This window comes from Brachionichthys hirsutus, chromosome 8 (genome assembly GCF_040956055.1).
Source record: "Brachionichthys hirsutus isolate HB-005 chromosome 8, CSIRO-AGI_Bhir_v1, whole genome shotgun sequence".
Lineage (NCBI taxonomy): Eukaryota > Metazoa > Chordata > Actinopteri > Lophiiformes > Brachionichthyidae > Brachionichthys > Brachionichthys hirsutus.
Window position 1 is genome coordinate 13,563,463 of NC_090904.1, and position 23,349 is coordinate 13,586,811.

The window sequence follows — 23,349 nt, forward strand, 5'->3', positions numbered from 1 at the left end:
AGCTTTGCTTGAAGCGGTCATTCTCATAGTATTCTTACATTAAGTACCTACAATACAGTTTAACCAAATGTTCCGGTCACAGCATTTGAATTTTACCTCCAAGTCACCAGTTATAATATCGCTGCCACATTGGATCAGTCATTGCAGTCAAACAGAAAGTCCAGTTGAGCTACTCTCCGAGCTAAACTGGAAGTCATGGACTGGTGCTCAGGTTCTCTCAAGAGAACAAAATTGTATTTAAATGTCCGTATTGTAAATAATTGCTCCGTCTTTGTTTATTAGAGCATTTTTATGTTTTTCAAAAGCATGTAATATATAGCAAACAATTGTTGTTAAGCTGGTTCTTAGTTATTTGTATAATTGCATTTGTTTGAATAAAACATTCTCCCCTCATCTGACACACATGAACAGATCAGAGCCGGGTTTCCATTCTGATATGATACTGAAATGCTGCAAAGCACGTCTGCAACACTTTGCATCAAAACCTGTCAAGTGCCAAAAGCTGTCATCAGCTGTCATCCTCCTTTAATTACTCTTTTAAAAGAGCCTCAACTCCCTGATACTGGCCGTTCACTTAATATTTTCACTTCCGTTTCTTTGGTTGTCGGCTCCCACGATGGCAAAACAGCTACTTGATAGATTTGCACATGGCTCGCTGGTAGGGCCTGCCATGGTACAGTTTAGATCTAAACTAGGCCGAGATAGTTTGTTTGTTTTTTTGGGGGGGGGGGGGGGTCAATCAAAAGGAAGTCAACCACTATGAACAAGTTTTGCTGTAAATTGGATTAAATTTAATAAAAAGGGTCGGTCCAGGCAGCATGGAGTTATGTGTCCTATTGAGTGTTAAATTTGCATGTGCAATGTGAAAGATTCTGCAGCGCTTTAGCAGCTTTCAGCTTCTTGTTTTGGTTTTTGCCAGTAAGAGCTAGCTGCTGTCGGCACCAATGGGCTAATCAGGAAACTGGGAAAGTATTTTTATTTAAAGTGACTTTAATCAATATATTCTGACAATAAATCAAATGGCAAAGAGAAAAACAAAAGTGGAAAAGTCGCTTGTAGAGATTAATCTACAGATTTATGCTTAAGATCTGTGAAACATATTCATAATATGCATTTTATTGGGAACCAGTATGAAGTAATTTTACTATGGCGTTACACTACGGGATCAATATTTGATTCTTCGTTTCTCTACCTCTTTGCATTTAGCTAGACTCTCGTTTTTAAATTTCTATTGTCCAGCTGGATCACAGTTTACTTTATCTTTGTGTATCCGAGCTGGTTCTGATTCCGAGACTCCATCTCGGTAACCTTGCTATTATGGGAAAAAATCACTTTGTCCATCAGGCTCTTTGATGAGAGGCGAAACACCTCCTTTTTTCTTCTAATTACCCTCGCTGAAGAGGAGGCGAGGGTATTGCAATTGGGTGCGTTTGTTTGTTTGTTTGTTTGCTTATATGTCTCTCGGCATAACTCAAAAACTAGTAACCCAATTGACTTGAAATTTTTAAACAAGCAAGGTTCTGTCCGTGGCTCGGTCCCCCCCGAGAATGGCGTTGATCCGGATATGGATCCAGATTCTATAATTATTTTTACATCTGGAATTGTGCCTGTGCCGTAAACTGTCACTTTAAGAGGGAGGGACACGAATGGCATGATGGGAAAAAGAGTCCAGAAGGAGTCCAGAAGCTAGAGCAGGTTTGGCCCCTCTGATCCGGAAGCCCTGTTTACTGTCTCACAAGATCGAATAGTCTTTTGGAGGCGAGGGCCTGCAATCTCTGATTGTCGTTTTCTAGTTCTCATTGCACTTTTATTTATATTATTTATTTCTACCACGGAAGTTTTGTTATTTTTTTATTGAGCAGTTAATTTATTGATAAATCAGTTTCCAGTTTCTGCGCTCCTGTTTTTTGACCAGGTCCTTCTTGGAAAATATATTTATGAACTTGATAGAGGTGGGGAATTACGGTGACGCAAAATAGGAACATGCCATGGACAGACTCGTTATGTCATCACATTCCTATTTTGACCAACAACCCCAAGGTTGGTATTGAATTCCAAGTGAAAGAAGCACGAACAGAAAAAGTGGCTTGGCTAAAGCCACTTTTTCCCCTAAGGATCCCCTAAGGATTCCCCCAAGGATCATTATAATATGAATAGGCTAGTCTGCTAAGAGGGCAGGTGACGGTCACAATCACTATAAAAATAAAATTGCATAGAACTCTAACAGTGACTGACGTTATGTACGTTGTCAGTGTTGAGCACAAATGCAGATGTTACGGGTCCCAGATTGGTACCACAGCAACAAAATACAAATCTGTAGAATACAGATGGATGTCAGTAACACGGATGACACGCAGCAATCGGTTCTTCATCCAGATCGTATCTCTTTAATTTCCATTTTACAAACAAAACATACTTGAACAATAATCTGCTTGTTGCATCATTTTACATGTGTGTGAGAGCCCGACTAATAATATGTACAGCCATACACAACCCTTAGCGACCCGCCTGCAAGACCTGACGGTGGGAAAATTAGCGCTCATCCATGTGACGGCACACGCTTGATGACGTATGTAAAAGTTTTTACATTTCACAGCTCAAATGCTCAAATGAGCATGAAACCACGTCATAACATTTACTAACGTTCATTAGTACTTTTTGAAAAACATGTTTCCCAATCACAAGCCAACAAAGGTTTGTATTTTTCTGTCCCTGTTTGAAATTTTAATTACAAGCATCATTGATCGATACTTAAGTTTGGTTTACAAAAATAAAAATGCTAATGATTTTTTCCCCCGAAATATCTGTTCTTATTTAAAAATTTAAATTACAAGCATTATTAATGGATATTTTAGTTTAGTTAAAATATCAAAATTAAACTGTATCCTAATTAATAATGTCCAACTATGTACATAAATAAACGCATTTGAAAAAAAATATATGGTGTAAGGTTATTTTGTATTTTGTAAGGAAAAAATCAATGGTTTGTAAGGCCATGGAGCCTTGGAGGTTGACAGGTATGCAGATGACACGCAGCACTCGGTTCTTCATCCAGATCGTATCTGAAGCGGGGGCGGAGGCTCCCACCTGAAACAACCCTGGGGTGTCACTGCTCCAGTGACATAAAGTTCCACCTTGATGCTGCTTATGTGTTATACATATTCTTAAATGACATGCATTAAATAATATAACATGACACCACTGTCACTTGAATTGAAATGGAAATATCAAACCTAGTAAAACAAAGGAAATTATGGTGCAGCTGCCTAAATTAAATAAACACAAAAATGGTTGCGCTATTTTTGGCCATATCACACAGACAAATTAGAAGAAAAAAGGAGGTGTTTTGCCTCTCATCAAAGAGCCTTCTTCAGTTCTGAGAGACTGGTAGTTTAATTGGCGCTCTTTTATGTACTTTGACGTTCTACATACTTTGATGTTCTACCGTGCTTTGATCGTAAAAGAAAAGTATAAATTGTAGTCTACAGATGTACAGAATAGGCATACTATCCAAGGAAGAAATGGTGGATCTACAAGAACTGATGGACAAAGTGATTTTTTCCCATAATAGCAAGGATGCCGAGATAGAGAGTAGAATTTCGGTTCTACAAGCAGAGATAGACTATTGGAATAATCACCGTGATTTCCAGAATACCACTTACAAGAAGAAATTGGCGGATCTACAAGCAAAGATGGAGAATTTAAGCAGCAATGAGACTATCAACCAGGAAGAATTGGTGGCACTTCAAAAAGAGATGAACAATGAGAAATTTGTCCATAATATCGAGGAAGCCGAGATCAAAAAAATAATTTTAGTTCTACAAACAGAGTTAGCTAATTTGAATATGCGCTATAATTTCCGGAAAACCGTTAAGGAGAAAACATTGGCAACTCTACAAGCTCAGCATTTGCAAACACTTTTAGATGAGACAGAAAAGGACAAGGAAGATATTTCGACTGTACAGACAGCGACTCGGGACTCGGGAGCAGGGGCTCCTCCGTTAACAATCAGACAGATGTACAGAATAGGCATACTATCCAAGGAAGAAATGGCGGATCCACAAGAACTGATGGACAAAGTGAATTCTTCCCATAATAGCAAGGATGCCGAGATAGAGAGTAGAATTTTGGTTCTACAAGCAGCGATAGACAATTGGAATAATCACTGTGATTTCGAGAATACCACTTACAAGAAGAAATTGGCGGATCTACAAGCAAAGATGGAGAATTTAAGCAGCAATGAGACTATCAACCTGGAAGAATTGGTGGCACTTCAAAAAGAGATGAACAATGAGAAATTTGTCCATAATATCGAGGAATCCGAGATCAAAAAAATAATTTTAGTTCTACAAACAGAGTTAGCCAATTTGAATATGCGCTATAATTTCCGGAAAACCGTTAAGGAGAAAACATTGGCAACTCTACAAGCTCAGCATTTGCAAAAACTTTTAGATGAGACAGAAAAGGACAAGGAAGATATTTCGACTGTACAGACAGCGACTCGGGATTCGGGAGCAGGGGCTCCTCCGTCAACAAAAAGACAGATGTACAGAATAGGCATACTATCCAAGGAAGAAATGGCTGATCCACAAGAACTGATGGACAAAGTGAATTCTTCCCATAATAGCAAGGATACCGAGATAGAGAATAGAATTCCGGTTCTACAAGAAGAGATAGACTATTGGAATAATCACCGTGATTTCCAGAATACCACTTACAAGAAGAAATTGGCGGATCTACAAGCAAAGATGGAGAATTTAAACAGCAATGAGACTATCAACCTGGAAGAATTGGTGGCACTTCAAAAAGAGATGTACAATGAGAAATGTGTCCATAATATCGAGGAAACCAAGATCAAGAATATAACTTTGGTTCTACAAACAGTGTTACTGCTATTGAAATGCATTAATTAATTGTTGACCTAGTAAGTTCATTAAGATGTTGGTTGTTATTTTCTTGCACGTCTGTTTCTTGTGTACGACCGGAACTAATGTTTGCTGTCGCATGTGTTGCTACGACGGAGTTAGGTGAAGCGCAACACTAAGACTGCTGGAGCTGTGGCTGATAGATGTTCGTATGGAGATTGTTATGTATTTCTACGGATGGTCGGAAGGAGGAGGCGGATTCTGGAACAAACCTTTCTTTTAATGAGGCGCAGCCGGTCACGGAACTACATGTTACATCGGCGCACACAACAAGCTAACATGCCTACGTCATCACATGACTACGGAATCCAGGCACGGACCAAATACATTACAGAGATGGTACTTTATTGAAGAAATCCTTTTTTTGTTTGTATTGTGGCAGGATGAGGAATGACTCGGAGACGAAGGTGGATTACTGCTCTTTACTATTCAGATGCCAACAACAGACTCAATGCAATCTGAGCACCAAAACCTTATGGGCGCAAAACCACGCCCATTACCCATAAACCTCTTGGGTAAGAGACCTATTCTCAGTGGTCACCACCCCCCCCCCCCCCCCCCCCCCCCGAACACCCAGAGGGAACATCTGGATAAAGTCCAATACCTGACAGGGGGCCTGATCCAGCCTGCCATAACGGCTGCGCTGTCCGACTGTAGGAACCTGCAGCTCCAGGGGTCCACTCGGACCACCGCTAGGTGTCACAACATCTGCAGAAGGCCTCCTTTCAGGAACTTCCACCCACTGGGACACCCCAGTGCGTCTGGAAGGGTGACGACCCCGACGGGGAACCTGGCCCGGACACACCTCTTCGTCAACCAGCACATGCGCTGGCTTAAGCCTATCTAACGTGACGCGCTCTCTACGTCCCCCCATGTCTATGACAAAAATTTTAGCGCCCGTCTCGAGAGCCCTAAATGGGCCATCATAAGGAAAACAGTGATGAACAACAGGCACTGGAGACAGAGCAGTGTCTGACGAAAAACGATGTGACTGCGGGGCAGAACTCTCCCGCAAAAACTCACCCGGAAAGCAGAGCGGTTGCCCAAACACCAACCCAGCAGGTTGTTAGGGTTTACCTTAACCCTCCCCGGTTCTTGTTCTCCATGTGGGTGCATGGTCAATAAAGAGGATTTGGGTCAAGATTAAGACATTTATATAATACGCAGATCAATACAAGTTGGTTCAGATATCAGCGCTGAGGTTAGATCCTGTTCCGTGTGTCTGTCTCAGGTCCGAACAAAGGGCCGCCCTCTGCATCCGCGTCTTTCTATGTCCATGAGTCTGTCCCCCTCAAGGTGGGGGTCCCGCCCCAGCCAATCTAAGCCCATGTTTATGTGCGTCATTATGTGTCGTCACCAGATGAGGCATTCAAGTGAATCAGTAATAATACTAATGTTGTGATGTCGGCATGTAATCACATTGTGGAATCCCATCTAATATGGAAATTCCCTACAAGGTGAAGCATCTAGGTCAGGGGTCGGGAACCTATGGCTCTTTTGATGATTGCATTTGGCGCGATAAAACAAAATGTAGCCATACGTAGTCTCCCTCCGTGCCACTGTGGGACGCTATGCCAATGTGTAGGCTCGCCCCTCAATGGGCGGCATATCCCCCCTTGTAGCCGGGCGCGCATCCACACCTCTTCCGGGTTACTCATGTGGCTGTCGTGGTGTGACTGACGCGAATGGCCATCTGCGCGCACAATTTATTATCTGAACAGGTAATTTTCTAAAACATTCACACGCCACTCTTGCATATAATTAGCGCGATGCACAACCCCGGTGACATCAGCATGTGATTGGATCTACAGCTGATCGTTGATCACGCTGGGCTGCTCGTCTGATCCCCAGGTGAAATTGAGCTGCGGATGTGTTGGCTGCGCTGTCCTGTTGCCAGTGAGTTTGGGTTGTTTCTGGAAGGTGGTAGGACTTTTATTTTACAGCTTAGTTTCACGTCGAGCTTGTGATTGCAATATAATTAAGATATATTATTTTCTTATTTTTCCAAAGGTTGAAGAGGCGTGTGGGCCCATTCACAGCCACTGCTCTCCCCTAATTGTGGCTGCTGCTTTAGGTGGCAACTCCTTGGTTTATAAGTGTTTTTGCTGGCTGTTATTGTGCCTTTAATTATTCTGTTTATAATTGTTGTTAAACAGATACCATGCACAAATGTATGACAATCATTGTTCATGAGAATAAACTGTCTGAACCGGACCTGCTCTCTGCCATTGTGGAATTAATCGAACCTGTGTCCGTGGAGTAGGGATACGCACACCATTTGAATTCAGGAGTGAGAATTCCTCCTCAATAAGTATTTTTGTTATATATATTACGTTGGGCTCCAGCCGCCCCTCGTCCTGTGTGCAGTCAGGTTGTTTTTTGTGTTGAATTTATATCAGTAAATGTGGTGTTTAATCACCGTAATAAATACTTAGCCGGGGAGCTCATGTGCTTCAGTCTGGTACTTTATTCTTCCTCGTTCACAACCATCCATTTCCGCTCTCGCACATTCCTACAGCGCCCCCTAGGTTTAGATCTGCACAACAGAACACAACATTTCCCTTTTCCTTGAAGGAATCACTTCCACACACAGAATAAACAAATCATTTTTGCAAGGTAACAGCATTTTGTAACAACAACAAATCTCGACTGCTTAACGATCATAAATGAACAGCAGGGATATGAAATTATAAGTATGAAAGAATTGTCGAACAGGATGATATGTAGAACAAACAAATAAACAGTAACTTGTTTTTGTATTCACATCCTGTAACCAAGTTCACTTTTTAGAATAAGCAATACCTCAGTGCATAATCATATTTCCTTATCTAACAAATCCTGTCAGCCAATTTGGTTTATTTCTTGTTCTCTTGCTCTGCCTTGGAACTAGCTCTGGTACATGATGGTGTACATTCTCAGGCACCATAAACTCATCAAAAGTAGCATTGTTGACATTTCCACTATCCATGGCAGTTAGAGCTTCCTTCGGGAAGGATGCTAGCTTGGATGCATTCCATTTCCGTCCATCACTGAGCAGGTAAGTGTTTGGTCCCACTTTCTTGATAACTGTCAGGGGTTCAGTGAATCTGGACGATCCCTTTGGAACATGTTCTGGTCTCCAGACACGCACAGTGTCGTTTATCTGGAACCTCGGTACTCTTGCACCAACCTTTCTGTCTGTGTACTCTTTGCTCTTTTGTTGCTTTTGTTTTACTGTTTCTTCCACTTGTGTGTGTGTTTTGACTTTGTGTGAGACAGGGAGTACATGTAGTTTTGTACGCATCTTTCTGTGTCTCAGCAACTCAAATGGTGTAGCTCCTGTTGTAGCGTGTTGTGTGGCACGATAGTTCTGTAAGAACTCTGTTACAGTTTGTTTCCATGGTTTGTGCATTCTGTTGGCAGTCTGTAAACATTCTTTAAGCACTCTGTTGAATCTTTCAATGGCTCCGTTAGCTCTCGGATAATACACACTGGAGCGCAGGTGCTTTATCTCTCTCTGCCTCAGAAAATTTGCAAATGCATGGGAGGTGAATTGACAGCCATTATCAGAAACCAGGGAAGAAGGATTTCCCTCACGGCTAAAGACAGTAGTTAGAAACTGAATAACCATTTCCGTAGTGACAGTGGGTGCAAATGCTACTTCAGGCCACTTACTATAGTAATCAGTAAGAGTAATGGCATAGCGACAGTCCCATGTAGCATGGTCGAAAGGACCTGTGATGTCAATTCCCACTTTTTCCCATGGGCCATTTGCTAGATCCACAGGTATGAGTGGTGCAGGCACAGTTTTCACAGTCTTATCAGAATACTGGCATGACACACATGAAGCGATCATATTGTGTACGTAAGTATCCATTTGTGGCCAGCAATACAGCTCACGCAGTCTCTGTTTCGTGCGTACCAGTCCTTGGTGTCCTTCATGAGCCAGATCTATCACTCTGGATCTGAGTGAAACAGGAACAATCAAGCGATCTGTGCCCCTCATGATAAGTGAGTCATCAACAGCCAGTTCATCTCTTACATTTGTAGGGAATTCCCGTATCAGACACATTGAAGTATGAAGCGAGTTCCGGTGTCACATTCTTCCGGCATTTGGGCCAGCCCGTCTGGATCTGACGTCTCAGCTGTGTCAGTTCAGGGCATGTTTCACAGGCTGCAGTGAATTCCGGCAGGGAGATGGCTTGCAACAAATCCTGGAAGATAGCAGCAACCATGTCCGGCACCTCCGCAGCATCCCCTGTAGAGGAAAATGGAATTCTGGAAAGACAGTCAGCTGTCACATTCTGCTTGCCTGGATGGTAAGTGACATCATAAGTGAAACAAAGCAGTCTAGCGGACCATCGTGCAATTCTCAGTCCAGCACGACCAGTCCCTCTGGATGTCAGGAGGAATGTAAGAGCTTGGTGGTCTGTGCGCAGTGTGAAGTGGCGTCCCCACAGGTAGGTTCTCCATCTCTCCACTGCCCAGACACATGCAAGAGCTTCCCGTTCAATGGTAGAGTACTTCCTTTCAGCAGGAGAAAGGGTCCTGGATGCAAAGGCAACGGTTCTCTCTGTGTTGTCTGGGTGAAGCTGGGTGAGCACAGCCCCTAGCCCATAGTTAGAAGCATCTGTTGTCACTTGAGTAGGCAGATCAGGGTCATATAGTGCCAGAGCAGGGCTCTCCACTATCAGTCTTTTAATTTCAGTGAAACTGGACTCAGCCTCAGCAGTCCAGATGAACCTCAGGTCAGTAGCATCCTTGAGAGCAGCACGTAGTGGTTCAACAACAGTAGCAAAGTCAGGAATGAACTTACTATACCACGATGCAAGACCAAGGAAGGATCTCAGGGAGTGTGCATCATGTGGTGCAGGTGCATGAGTCACTGCATTGACTCGGTCTTTGTCAGGGTGGAGTCCATCTCCGGATATCGTATGTCCTAGGAAAGACAAAGTTTTCTGATTGAATTTACATTTAGTCATGTTCAACTTGAGTCCCGCCTCATTCAAGGCATTCAGCACCCTCTTTAAATTGGCATCTTGTTCCTGCTGGTTAGTGCCATAGCATATGATGTCATCAAGGTAGGCTTGAACTCCTGGAAGGCCAGACAGTATAGTAGACATCATCTTTTGGAATGCTGATGGAGCTGAAGCGAGGCCAAGGGGAACACGGCAGAACCTGAAAAGTCCCTCGTGTGTGATAAACGCAGTTATATCACGGCTATCTGGGTGAAGCAGCAGTTGGTGATATGCAGAGGCAAGGTCAATAGTAGAAAAGACAGTAGCCCCTCGCAAATTGGTCAGCAGTTCATCCATGTGAGGTAAGGAGTAGCAGTCACAGACAATCGATTTATTTGGCTCCCTCAGGTCAACACACATACGAAGCTTTCCTCCGCCTCGTCTCTGGGTGACAACGATGGGTGAGACCCACGGAGATGCGTCAATTTGCTCAATTATGCCTCTGTCTTGTAGGTCTTTGAGCTCCTCAGTAACAGCTTGTCTTACTGAGAACGGAAGTCTCCTCAATTTCTGCTGAACTGGAATAGCATGTGGCTTCAGTTGTATTTTGTGCACAAAGCTTTTTGCACATCCAACTTCTCGTACAGTCAGTGGCATTGTAACTGGCAATGCATGCTCAGGATCAGGTGAACCATTTGGGTTAGCAGCAGGGATTACTTTGTTACCCTCAATACACATACGCAGAGCAACGAACAGGTATAACCCCAGTAAAGCAGCACCTGACTCAACAATCACAAATGAGCATTCAGCCGAATGTCCCTCATGAGACACTGTTGCACGTAATTGACCCACTACTGGTCAGCGAATGGCTCTCACCTGTGCAGCAGCCATGTTGTCAGAAAAAACGTCCGCGTTACGTAATCCAGTCTCGATCTGCAAAGCTAATGTAGTAGCCTTAGCTAGGTTCAAGTCCGCTTCCAGCAGCAGTCTGTCCCGTATGCGCGTATTGGCAACACGCTCTATCATCTGATCACGAAGCATCTGCTCCTCCATCTCTCCAAACTCACAAGCAGCAGCGAGTTGGCGCAGCGCAGCTAAGAACTCGTTCACCGTCTCATCAGGCCTCTGTGCTCTCTGGCGGAATTTGTGACGTTCTGCAATCACGTTTACTTTGGGAACGAAATGCTTTCTTAGTCCCTCAACAGCCGAAGCATAAGTAGTACCTGTATCCGGCAAAGCATAAAACAGTCTCTGACCCTCTGTCCCAAGGGCATGGAGAAGAACGGCACGCTTTCTAGCATCGGGCCAGCTATCCCCTGTAGCTCCGATGACTAGCATGTAGTTCTCGAACATCTTCAACCACATCGTAAAAGCGATAGTAGGTTCGCCTGGGCACGGCATGAAAGGTGCAGGTAAAGGTACAGAAACTGTCATCCTCGTCGCCAAAAATGTGGTGTTTAATCACCGTAATAAATACTTAGCCGGGGAGCTCATGTGCTTCAGTCTGGTACTTTATTCTTCCTCATTCACAACCATCCATTTCCGCTCTCGCACATTCCTACAGCGCCCCCTAGGTTTAGATCTGCATAACAGAACACAACAGTAAATGATAAATTCAACAATCGCACCGTCTCTGTTCTCTGCTTTCTGGGGTCCGCTCACGTTAGTCCGTAACATTCAGAGGCTTATTATACTAGTTTTATTACCTGCTTACCGCTTATACTGACATTTAGTTGAATTCACGTTTAAAATATATTATATGGCTGTCACTGAAATAAATTTCCAAATATTTAGCTTTCATGGCTCTCTTAGTCAAAAAGGTTCCCGACCCATGCATTATAACATCCCCAATAACATTCCCATTATTTTGTGAAAGTCACCAATGGAGAGAAGATTCTTAATGGATCATTGAATGATGGGTCGTTTTCCAGGTCCATTCACAACAACGGAGCAGGCCTGATTGATAGAGACGCAACGGACTACATCGTGTCCGGCCTTTTCAAAACTCTGTAAAAAGGCATCGCAAATCAGCGTTACCATGGAAATCTTCCAAATCAAAATCTTTAGTAAAAAGAATCAGCTTGAAGCAGCAGCATTGTAATGACAATTTCATAGCATCACTGTGTGAAATGACAATAAAGTGCTGTTCTATTCTATTCTACAATTACGTCTCAAGAGAGATCAATTGTGTGGAAATATAATTGCATGCAATATAATCCAGAAACAATTGTGTCTATTTGTGAAACATACTGACTTCTGTGTGTCCTAAACGGTGGTAATAGACGTTAAGGGAAGTGACAACTTGTTGAAACATTCCTTCATATGACCAAACTGTCCAAAGTCATCCTGAGACGACCGAACAACATTTCATTTCTGATTAACTGGTGGTTCACACTTTGTGATATAATCAGCCTCATTCAGAGAGGAAACAAATACCTATAGCCTTATATAACTTTATAACCTACAGTTGTTGCCTTTTACGCACACCATGCGCGCGTACACACACACAAGTACAAGTTTGAGGTGGGCAAGTTGGGACGAGATGGAAATAATGCCCCCTCCCACACTGGAGTGCCAGTTTACAGGAAACCATGCACACTGGCTCGCACAAACATGACACACCAGTTGGACGGGCTCCCTCCTCCTGCAGCACATAGTGGAGGCGGAGTATAACTCCTATGAGAAGATTGGATTCCCACATGCCTCAAATTCCCTCTGCTCTTGTTTTCATCCGAAGCTGCGGGAAAGCTCTTCAGTTTCCCAGGCATGCCAGCGGCACTGCGAGTCATGCTGCTGTGGATATGCATCTGCATGGGGCTTCAGGCTCAGGGCCAAGGAGCCATGGTCATTTCCCGCAGAGATGCTCTCACACAGGTATTTAAAACCTTGCTTTGTCGTAGGCTATTATTTATTTATTTATTTATTTATTTATTTGAAAGGATTATAAAGTGCGCACTTCCCAACTGCAGCAAGGGGGAAAGGTTATCCAGGGTGGATCCTCAGTGACTGGATTAAAATATCTTGCAGGGCTTTTCTAATTCTGTGTTTAGCTGTACAAAGAATTCTTTGCACGGCTCCGTGGTCCTGTCCAGAACACTCTTGATGGTGTACACTACAAATTCCTAGCTTTTTCAGGGAAAATAGTTGAGTATTTCCCGCTTTAACAGCTGGATCATTATTCAGCACCCAGGATAAGCATAAAGTGAGGTGATGGAAGCGTTTGTCCTGCGATGTTTCTTCCCAATGTCCATGTTGAACTCTTTCAGGCTTATTATAGATGTGTGTTGTTTTTCTGTCATGCCTTTGCAAGTAAGGCCTTTGCATTGGTACTTATGATCAGGCCCACCATGTGGACCAATTGCATGTAAACAAATGCAAATGTAATTATTACCTTCACCGAGGTGGGGGGTTATGTGATCGCCGGTGTTTGTTTGCCTGGCCGTCTGTTAGCAAGATAACTGACAAAGTTCTGATGGATCTTGCTGACATTTTCAGAAAATGTTGGGAATGTTATCCGGAACAGATGATTGAATTTTGTTGATGATCCAGATGAGATTCTGGATGAGTAAATCTAATTATAAGGGGAATGAGCTGCTTGGCGGAGGTCTGCGCTCTCTGTGCTTTTTTGTAGAAGCTTGATGAGCCATACTGTTAAACTGCACTAATGTGCATTTCACAGCCACACATAAAGGGGTCAGCTAGACACTTGCTATTAAGTTTGTGAACTTTATCAAAAGGGATGAGGGCTGTCAGGAGAACTGATGCATTGTCTGTACAAAACGTTTTGACGGAAAATATTTTCCCAATCCTAATAAATGCTATGTTTTCTTCCCAGGAGAGCAAGAATGCTGTGAGTAGCAGGTCACTGAAGGTACCCATCTTTCACTCTCCGTACTGTGAATATCTGTCACTCATATTTTGTTTCATCCTGCCACCAAACACAAGAAGAACTGTTACTACCGTGAGAATAAATGTATATTTCAATCTCTTTTTCTTTCGTAGAAAAGAAGCACAAGCTCTGCAAATGTAAGGAAAAGGGATTTTGTTGATCTGAAATTCTGAAAAAGAGGTTTGATCACAGTTCAGTCCAGGATCAAGAGGACTGGCAACTATCTCACAATGGCAGTATTGTTTCTCTTTGCAAATTGTGGCTTCATTGCTTCCAGATGGCAACGTTCCTTTCTTTCCTCCCTAATGTCCAATGGCATGCATTTATTTTCTCTGGCTTTATTGGAGACAGTAAACAGGAAGTAAAACTAGAAGTCATTTGTCCATCTGAAGTTTATTCCCTCACTGTTAGTATGACATTTTTACCATCGCCAACATTGTGGTTACAGAGCAAAGCGCTCTCACTCAGGGCCATTCCACTTCTCCTGATCCAAAATCGATTTGCGAGACAACAGGCTGCCAGTCTTCCAAAGCCGCTGGCCTTGCTTTTTTGCTATGATGGTTATTGCTGAGATCTCTTGATCTCAAGCCCTAAGGAAATGCATTTATTCAACAAACATTCCAGATCTCTCTCTCTCTCTCTCTCTCTCTCTCTCTCTCTGCCCGTCCTTTCAGATGGTGGAGGTGTACAGCGTGAAAGTGGACTGCACAGTGACGTACCGTTTTTCCCACACAGTCATAACCTCCAAGGCGCTAAACAAAGTAAACACATCCCAGGAAATCTTCTTTGAAGTGGATCTGCCCAAGACCGCATTCATCAGCAATTTCACGATGTCAGTGAGAACTCACCTTGTCTTTCTCCCCGTCATAATCTTGTCCTTCTTTGTGTTTAATGCATGTCTTTATGTCTCGCCAGGACAATTGGAGGTCAGACGTACGTCGGGGAGGTGAAGGGGAAAGAGAAAGCCAAGAAAGAGTATGAGAAGGCTGTTTCCTCCGGACAAACTGCCGGACTGGTCAAGTACGCTGAATTGAGAAATGCTGAACGCGTGGCGGTGATGGGAGCGTGACAGTACCTGTCCGTCTTTACAGGGCCTCCGGAAGGACAATGGAGAAGTTTTCGGTGTCTGTTAACATTGAAGCCAAGGGCAGCGTGACTTTCATTCTGACCTACGAGGAGCTGCTTAAGAGGAAAATGGGCCAGTATGAGATTGTGACCAGAATCAAACCCGAACAACCCGTGCAGGATTTTGAGGTTGAACACACTCCTCTGTTTTTCTTTCTGTTAATAGCGAGGCATTGGTCAGGATGGAGCTCAAAACATCCTCCAGTTTCCATCAATACAGATGATGACTTGTTAATGAAACATGGTGTGTCATGTGCGCACATGCATATGTGTGTGTGTGTGTGCATGGATGCAGATCGTTGCAGACATCTACGAGCCCCAAGGAATCGCTTTTGTTGAAGCCACTGCAACTTTCCTCACCAATGAGCTGCTCTCGCTGGTGGAGAAAACCGTCACCGACACGAAGGTGAAGAGTTTGACAGAATTCTTTTATTCTGTTTCAAGACTTCCAAAAACTTCATGGTTACTTTTTTTCAAGCATCATAAATACTGTGTCCTGTACCGTCACTGGAAGCCAGTCAATGAAATGAAATATATTTGTTTTTCAGGCACACATCTCTTTCTCTCCAACTCTGGAGCAGCAGAGGAAATGTCCAGGATGTGAATCCACCATAATTGATGGCGATTTCATCGTTAAGTATGATGTGAAGCGGCAAGAGAGCCTTGGCGAAGTTCAGGTAAGTGGTCTACGGTTTCAAATGTAGCTTCAAAATGTGTTCCTCAATATCTTGGTTGATTATTGACCAATGTTTATGCAATTTGAAACGTCACGTAGGGTGGTGACCTCTATCTTGCCAGCAAATTTAATCTGGATCGGATACTGTCGCGATTTGGAAAATCACAAAAATCACAGTCAGAAGGGGGCTCGATATGAACTATCATGCAAAATGTCATCTGGCTCTGATCCAGAATGAGGTCAGGAAAAAATATAAAATTTCAACATTAAAAACTCCATTTATCCAAAGTCAGATAGACTCTTTAACAAAGTCTACAGCGTTTTTGAATGAACTTTAAGATGAAGAGCAGTCGTAGTTTCTTGTGAACTAAGTTGGCTCCATTTGTGGTTCGAGGGTGTGCACACCTGTGACATTTCTTTTATTTCCTTCAGTCACACACAGTATATGTGTTTCCATTCAGATCGTCAATGGGTATTTTGTGCACTTCTTTGCTCCACCGGACTTGCCCAGAGTCCCAAAGAATGTGGTGTTTGTGATTGACAGAAGTGGATCAATGTCTGGAACAAAGATGTTACAGGTAAGAAACTTACCTGTCCACGCCCAAAATGTGTCCATCTGTTTGCATCTTCATATGTGAATCTGGCAACTTTTACAGACACGGGAAGCACTGGAAGCCATTCTGAAAGACCTCCATGAGGAAGACCACTTTGCCCTCATCCTGTTTGATGATAAAATTGTGACCTGGAGGAACTCTCTTGTCAAAGCAACAGAGAAAAATGTTTCTCAAGCCATTTCCTATGTCAGGAAAATAAAGGACAGCGGAGGTGAGAGGACGTTTTTTTATTTTATTAAATTGCTTATTCAGATGATATTTTCACATTTTTGGACAGAAGTCAACGGACACAGAGAAGCTTGGTATAAAGATATTGTCATGAACATGCCAATAATGCAAGGAAGTCATTGTTCTTGGAACCATTATTGTAAAAAGGTTTTGATTCAGTGTTACTTTATAGGCTTCAGAGGTTCTAATATTTAGATTTTGAGATGTTTGGGCAGAAGCAGGCTTGCATCTTCATCCACCGTCCCTTTAACCTAAGCTAAGCTAATAGCCTACTGGTTGTATCGACATATTTTACTAGACTTGTGCGCAAAAACAACATGAAAGCTCAACTATTGTTCTGTGGAACACAGTGAGAATGTTATACTTGGTTTTCATTTCATCATGATTGGACAAATGTTGTGTTTTCTGCTGTTGCCTCCCAGCTACCAATATTAATGATGCTGTATTGAAGGCCGTAAGAATGCTGGTGAAAGAAAGAGGAAATGGCAACCTACCCGAGAGGAGTGCAGATATGATTATTTTACTGACTGATGGAATGCCAAACCATGGTGAGTTGTAAAAATTTGCAATATGAAATCTTTATGTGAAAAAAGACTTGGTTTTTTTGGGGGGGGCTGTCAGAGTTTATTAGTATTTGTGAATGCAAACAGTCTAATTCATGATTGATTAATGAATTATAATTTGTGTAAAGGTTTTAGAACCTCTTGAATATTATTTGTATTATATTAAGTCATATTTGAAATTTAAGGACAGTCAAACCTTAAGATAATCCAGGAGAACGTGCGTTCGGCTGTTGGAGGGAAGATGTCTGTGTTCTGTCTTGGATTTGGAAATGACGTGGATTATTCCTTCCTGGATGTGATGAGTAAGCAAAACAAAGGATTGGCCCGCAGGATTTTTGTGGGTTCAGATGCATCAATTCAGCTTCAGGTAGACCAAAAAAATCATACCCATGCAAATTTGGTATTCTTTTTTTTTTATCTTTACGCCTCCTGGGACATTTGGGTACATTGATATTACATGATTTAAAGTGTCCTTGTTCAAGGGTTTCTACGATGAGGTGTCCAGCCCTCTGCTCTTGGAGGTGGAGCTACGTTATCCCGATAACGCAGTGGACTTCCTGACCAAAAACCAGTACACCCAGTTGTTTAATGGCTCCGAGATAGTGGTGTCAGGCCAAGTGATAAGCAACGACCCAGAACACTTCCTCGTGGAAGTCTTTGCCAAAGGGGTGAGAAATGGACATCAGTGTGTCATTCATAACATAAATAAAGCATTGTCTAGTCATTATGGTAGATAGACATTTATGTACTTTATTTATGTAAATGAGGGGAATGTGAGGTTGGTGAAGCACAGGTGCGAAATGCTGCAACAGACAGAGTATACCAGCAGCATGGAGCAGCTGTTGCTAACTGCAGTCCAAAAGAGTCTTTCGCCTTCTGTCATGGTTCAAATGTCCTGGATCCAGTAAAATGACCTAAGCAACAAATCCATCCAACATTTTAACGACTTATGTATTTGGATCTGTAATCTTTCTTTAGCCTGAAAAGGACTTTGAGGTGAAAGGAAAGGCTCAAGTAACGAACCTGGATATCACCTTTCCAGAAAAGCATTACATCTTTGGCGACTTCTCAGAGCGTCTGTGGGCCTACCTCACCATCCAGCAGCTACTGGAGAGCAGGTTTGGTCATCTGAGCTGTGTCTGTCAGCTTTATTACACATCTGGTTCATGTCATTACAGAACAGATAACCAGCTCCTATTTATTTTTGAATCACCCAGTGATATTGGCACTCCGGAAGAGAAAGACGCCAGGACAGCCAAAGCCCTGGACATGTCACTGCGTTACAGCTTCGTCACCCCCGTCACATCCATGGTGGTCACAAAACCTGAAACTGAGGAGGGATCAGGCAGCCCCCTCATCGCAGATAAACTGACTGAAGGTACAAGAATAGCAGTCCAGATGTGTTTACTAGTAATTCATTCTTTTGTAAGTCTTTTTGGCGTGTCAACTCAATGCGTCACAGACCTCCAACTAACCCCTGCTTTGTTTCTCAGACCAGCGGCAGAAAGCAGAGAGACTTGGCGGTATGACAAACTCTTGAAATCTTATCACTTATTACATCAATATTGCTTTTGGGCTGAACAACTTGACAGATGTGCTTGTTATTGATCACAGGTATCTCCCGAGCCAGTGCTCCCCGTTCACATAGCCAATCAAATAGTACGTTTTTCCATATTAAAATACTTGCACTATGATCACATATCGAACCGTGCAGATGGCAGGAACCGGTTATAGTGTTCAGTCTAAATACGTTTTGACATGCCTTAACTTGTGAACTCTTTCATTCATTTTGGCAGGAGGTTCTTCGAAGCACAGGGCTTCCACGTTCAAAAGTGTAGCAGATGGTAAACCTTTTAAATTTATTTTCAGGAAATATTACCAGCAATGTTACCAGGAACAGATGATTAAATTTCGGTGACAATCCAGAAGAGATCCTGGATTCTAACAGACTGTTTTGATTTCATATTTTACATGTTTTCTGCCTGACCGGATGTTTCATTGATTTATCCGCAGTGGACGGAGATCCCCATTTCATCATAGAGCTGCCAGAGCGGGACGATGCTCTGTGCTTCAACATCAATGACAAACCTGGAACCATTTTCAATCTGGTCAGAGACCCAAAATCCGGTTAGCCTGGTTCGCATTTACTCAGTCAGAATGCATGCCTCCTTTTGTATGATAAGATAAAACTCAAAGCTGTCATATTTTCAGGTTTAGTGGTGAATGGCCAAATTATCGACAAGAAGAAATTTCATCCAGATGCAAATGTCAACACTTACTTTGGCCGTTTTGGGATCAGCCATGAGAAGCTGGGGGTGAGGCTGGAGGTGAGCACTGAGGAAATCACTGCCTTTCATGATGGCAAGAAATTCAAGCTGCTCTGGTCGGACTCTACTTCTATCAAAGAAGCCAAGTAAGTAACATAGTTTTTGATATATCGAATTAAATCTAGGGTGATACCGCATATTTTAGTAATGAAGAATTTTGTTGTTTTTATCGCATTTGTTTTAAAAACAAATCATGTAAAAATGATCTGAGGATATTTTCCCTCCCACCGTATATTTAAAATAAGCAAAGTAGAAATTATTTAAATAATGTTAAACAGATTCAGTAAATAATTCGAAACAAAAAGGGAATGTAAAATAAAAACCATGCTTAAATTTGAACTACACCTAAATCACACATCTGTGAAGACTCAAATTCCATTCCATCCATCCATTATCTTCCGCTTATCCGGGGCCGGGTCGCGGGGGCAGCAGCCTAAGCAGGGAAACCCAGACTTCCCTTTAGAATTGAAATATTTATTGTTAGGATTGACCAGACAAACACAATTGAATTGCGTTTACACCGCACATTCATGTAGAGGCCCATTCTTCCCCAAATTCCATTTTAATAACATTTAAGCAAAAATCCAAATTTCAGTTATGACGCTAACCCTGGAAATTTCGGCCAAAATTATCACAATTTCCTTGCCTCTCCTCCAGCCTGGACTTGAGCCTGACTAGAAACTGCTGCCTGACGGTGACGCTGAGACACTCCGTTAAATTTGAGGTCATCAGACACACAAAGGTTTGGAAGAGACGCCAGGTCCGTCAGGACTACCTGGGATTCTACACTCTGGACAGCCACCATCTGTCTGCTTCAGTTCATGGCTTGCTCGGTAGGGACCCGGAAAAGACCCGGAAATCATGATGCAATGATCCTTTCAAGTAAGCCATGCGGATGTGACGTGAGCTGCTTCCCTCCAGGTCAGTTCTACCACGGGGTTGAGTTTGAGGTGACGGGTCAGAAGGACTCGAATGCAACGATGTATGTGAAGCAACAAATTCTCAACGTGACCAGGTGTGTAAGCGCATATATACACAATGATAATGCTACAAAAAGCCTTTATTTGCATGAACACTGTCTTTTCTTTGTCCTGTTTCCAGATACTGGCAGAAGGACTTCAGCAGAAATGTGACAGACGGGGAAAAGATTCAGTGCTGGTTTGCTGGTAAAAACGGAACCGGTCTGATCGATGGCAGAGCCTCAGACTACATCGTGTCGGGGCTTTTCTAGATCGATTTGTGTTAACATTTAAAATCTACACTGCACTGGGGCCACGTCATCCTGTGGGAATATTGTATGTGGCAATTAAAACACATATAAAATGATACCCAAAAGTGTCAGAAATACAGAAACAACCATAAAGAATACGTAAACACATTTTTGCACTACGGCATTACAAAATAAGAGCGTATGATTCTGACTTCACCATGCGTGATTTTTAGGTAACTCTATGTAGTCTGTGAAAGTTGGAACGCAAGGTAAGGCGTGTGCATTTACTAATAACATGAATAACTTGTAAAGCATGGACATATTGCACATTTTACATAATATATTAGCTTCCTTCCACAACAATCAAATCTGTAGAAAACAAATTATTGCTTCCTGTCAGTGCAGGAACGGTACTAGATGAGCTTTCCGTGCAAAACCTGACGGTAAATCACTGAGCAGAATGACCCCTTCCCAGATGGACGCAGCTTAATTCGAAGTTCAGTAATTATTCATGATCAACAACATAAGTCATTGTTAAATATCACTGCATAACAGAATAGGCCAGTTCAAACTGTCAGCTGTAGACATTCACTGTGAATCATAAGGGAACTTCAAGGTTCTCTCGTTTTAAACGATCAAAACGCCTTTTATTGTCATGACGTGGTCTTGGTAGACCTTTAAACACTAATTCCACAGCCTTCTATTAAGTTTTAATTCTTACAGATCCCTTTCCAAAGACCAGCTGCTATAGATTCAACTTGTGTTCACTCAGCGCTCCTGTCCTTGCATTTTTGATACTCATTCACCGTATTTGCAACAGTCAGAGTAGGAACTATGCTTAATGTATTCATGTATTCATATTTTACACTTTATAAAATATTATTTTATTACAATGGAGCTTACACGATTGTCACTGGTTTTCTTTTCTGTCTGTGTGACTACTTTTATTTGTGGTTTAATTCTAAAGCAATACCACTATAATCCACTCTCACTATTGTATCCCAGTACGCCACGGGCCGAAATAGCTCAGTTGGGAGAGCGTTAGACTGAAGATCTAAAGGTCCCTGGTTCGATCCCGGGTTTCGGCAGCCGGGTGGGCTACATTTTATATTCAATGGTTCTGGAACCAAAGTCTTCATGTCTGAACTCCGGAGCATTTCACCAATGGGCCTCTACATGAATGTGCGGTGTAAACGCAATTCAATTGTGTTTGTCTGGTCAAGCCCAACAATAAATATTTAGATTCTAAACAAGCCGTGAACAACCTGAGATAAATGTCACCATTCTGTGGACATGCCTATTTTTTTTTAATTAAATTTGAAATAAAATTCTAAACTAACCCAAAACCACATGTAATCCGAGGTGGTCCTAACCTTAAAAAAATGAACATTAAAACTTGGAGTCAAGCAGATGTAGGTAGGTTATCTTGTTCAGAGTTCTACGGCCACGAGGGGGCGGCAGTGAGTCCTTAGGGTTTCTCACGCCAATAAAAGAAGAAGCTTCTCTCAAAACCATTGAGGGGCCACAGAAAGAAGGGTTTTGTGTTGTTTAAAGAAAAAAAAAAGTTTTTTGTAGTCTGTTGTTTTTATTTTTTGTATTAATGTCTGAACATTCCAGGAACACTAACAGATGGATTTAGGATTTATACCTCAGGTAAGGTTATTCAGCTTGGAGACAAACAAATGCAAAGTCAATAACGTCACGGTGGAGCTAATTTATCCCAATTTAGATTATAGCCACTTAACATGGGGCCGAATATTGAAACGTAATACAAGATTGTAGTTTGTACTTTTCCCGTACTTGCAATTTATACTTATTTAAGCGTCTAAATGGTCGATTCTTGACAGGTCATCACAGACATCCGCTGGACCGCACGTCTCTTCTTCAGAAACCAAATGCGCCAATGGTTGTAGTTTATTAATGGATCACTTTGAATGGAGGTGAGCGTGAACTGATGTGCGGGCCAGTGGTGCAATGGATAACGCGTCTATGGCCCCCGCAGATCCAGGCCAAGTATGTTGTCGGAAGTTCAGGAGTTGAGAGGGATTTTCTTAAGGGGATCCGTTCAAAAGTGTTTGCCCTTGTGCGTCTGCATCTTTGTTTGTGTTCTGAGAGCTGGGCTGATTAGCACCAGATGTGCAAGCTCGGGGTGTCTGTGAATGGCGGCGATGCGGTGCAGGTCTCCCTTTGCGCCACCAGAGGGCGGGAGAGAGCTGCGGAACGTCTCCAGCGTCACCACGTTGAAGTTTTGACCACTTTTTTGTTGGTTTTGTTTTCATAGTTGTCTCCAGTTCGGTTCATGCAAAGGATAGAAACATTCCAAGTTTGTATTTCTTCTGTGCCGATCTGATGTTTTGCAAAGTAATAGTTTATTTAGAGATATAGTAAAACTACTGCGCTCTTTTAAGGAAGTGACTAAAATAAATTTGTGACCAGTGCTGAAACAATAGTTTAATTTTCAATAGGGGGCTATTTTTGTTTCTATTTTATTCTTATTAGTTTATGTGGGATTTTTTTTTCTATAAACAGCAGAACAATGTACAAACATGTCCTCCGGTACATCAAGGGACATTTCAAAAGTGAGCATCAAGAACTTAGATTTATTCATTGTAATAATATAAAGTTTAATTTCCAATCATACAAAAAGGGACAAGAGTAGATCTTTACATCGTAGATCTAGAATGCTTCCTTCATAAATAACTTCAGTAATGATAATTCTGATTATAGCTGATGAAAGTCATCCTCTTTACTGATGAGTGTTTTCACAGATTTTTCTCTCTATAATTCTCATTATTAATGCTGAAATGTGAAATAAATATCCAGCAGGAACTTTTTTTTATTGTTTTTCTCAGAAA

At 42.3% G+C, this 23,349-nt stretch overlaps 1 protein-coding gene and 1 non-coding gene across 2 annotated transcripts; both read left to right on the forward strand.

Moving 5' to 3' along the window:
- Positions 1 to 13,717: 13,717 nt before the first annotated feature.
- Positions 13,718 to 21,396, forward strand: LOC137898877 (inter-alpha-trypsin inhibitor heavy chain H3-like). Its single transcript, XM_068742930.1, has 22 exons — positions 13,718 to 13,733; positions 13,865 to 13,888; positions 14,426 to 14,583; positions 14,667 to 14,771; positions 14,843 to 15,005; positions 15,172 to 15,282; positions 15,425 to 15,553; positions 16,014 to 16,130; positions 16,209 to 16,377; positions 16,817 to 16,942; positions 17,143 to 17,324; positions 17,440 to 17,625; positions 17,936 to 18,075; positions 18,175 to 18,335; positions 18,451 to 18,480; positions 18,572 to 18,616; positions 18,754 to 18,801; positions 18,971 to 19,084; positions 19,169 to 19,370; positions 19,942 to 20,117; positions 20,206 to 20,299; positions 20,386 to 21,396. Exons 3-22 carry the CDS (start codon positions 14,426 to 14,428, stop codon positions 20,513 to 20,515), a joined length of 2,586 nt encoding a protein of 861 aa, XP_068599031.1. The 5' UTR covers positions 13,718 to 13,733; positions 13,865 to 13,888; the 3' UTR covers positions 20,516 to 21,396.
- Positions 21,397 to 21,509: 113 nt separating this feature from the next.
- On the forward strand, positions 21,510 to 21,582 carry trnaf-gaa (transfer RNA phenylalanine (anticodon GAA)). Its single transcript has one exon. It is a non-coding gene; the product is annotated as a tRNA-Phe (tRNA).
- Positions 21,583 to 23,349: the final 1,767 nt, after the last annotated feature.

Coding starts and splice junctions, on each gene's coding strand:
- LOC137898877 (XM_068742930.1), top strand. CDS start 14,426: ATGGTGGAGGTGTACAGCGTGAAAGTGGACTGCACAGTGACGTACCGT. Junction 14,584..14,666: donor TTCATCAGCAATTTCACGAT/GTCAGTGAGAAC, acceptor ATGTCTCGCCAG/GACAATTGGAGGTCAGACGT. Junction 18,617..18,753: donor TTCACATAGCCAATCAAATA/GTACGTTTTTCC, acceptor TCATTTTGGCAG/GAGGTTCTTCGAAGCACAGG.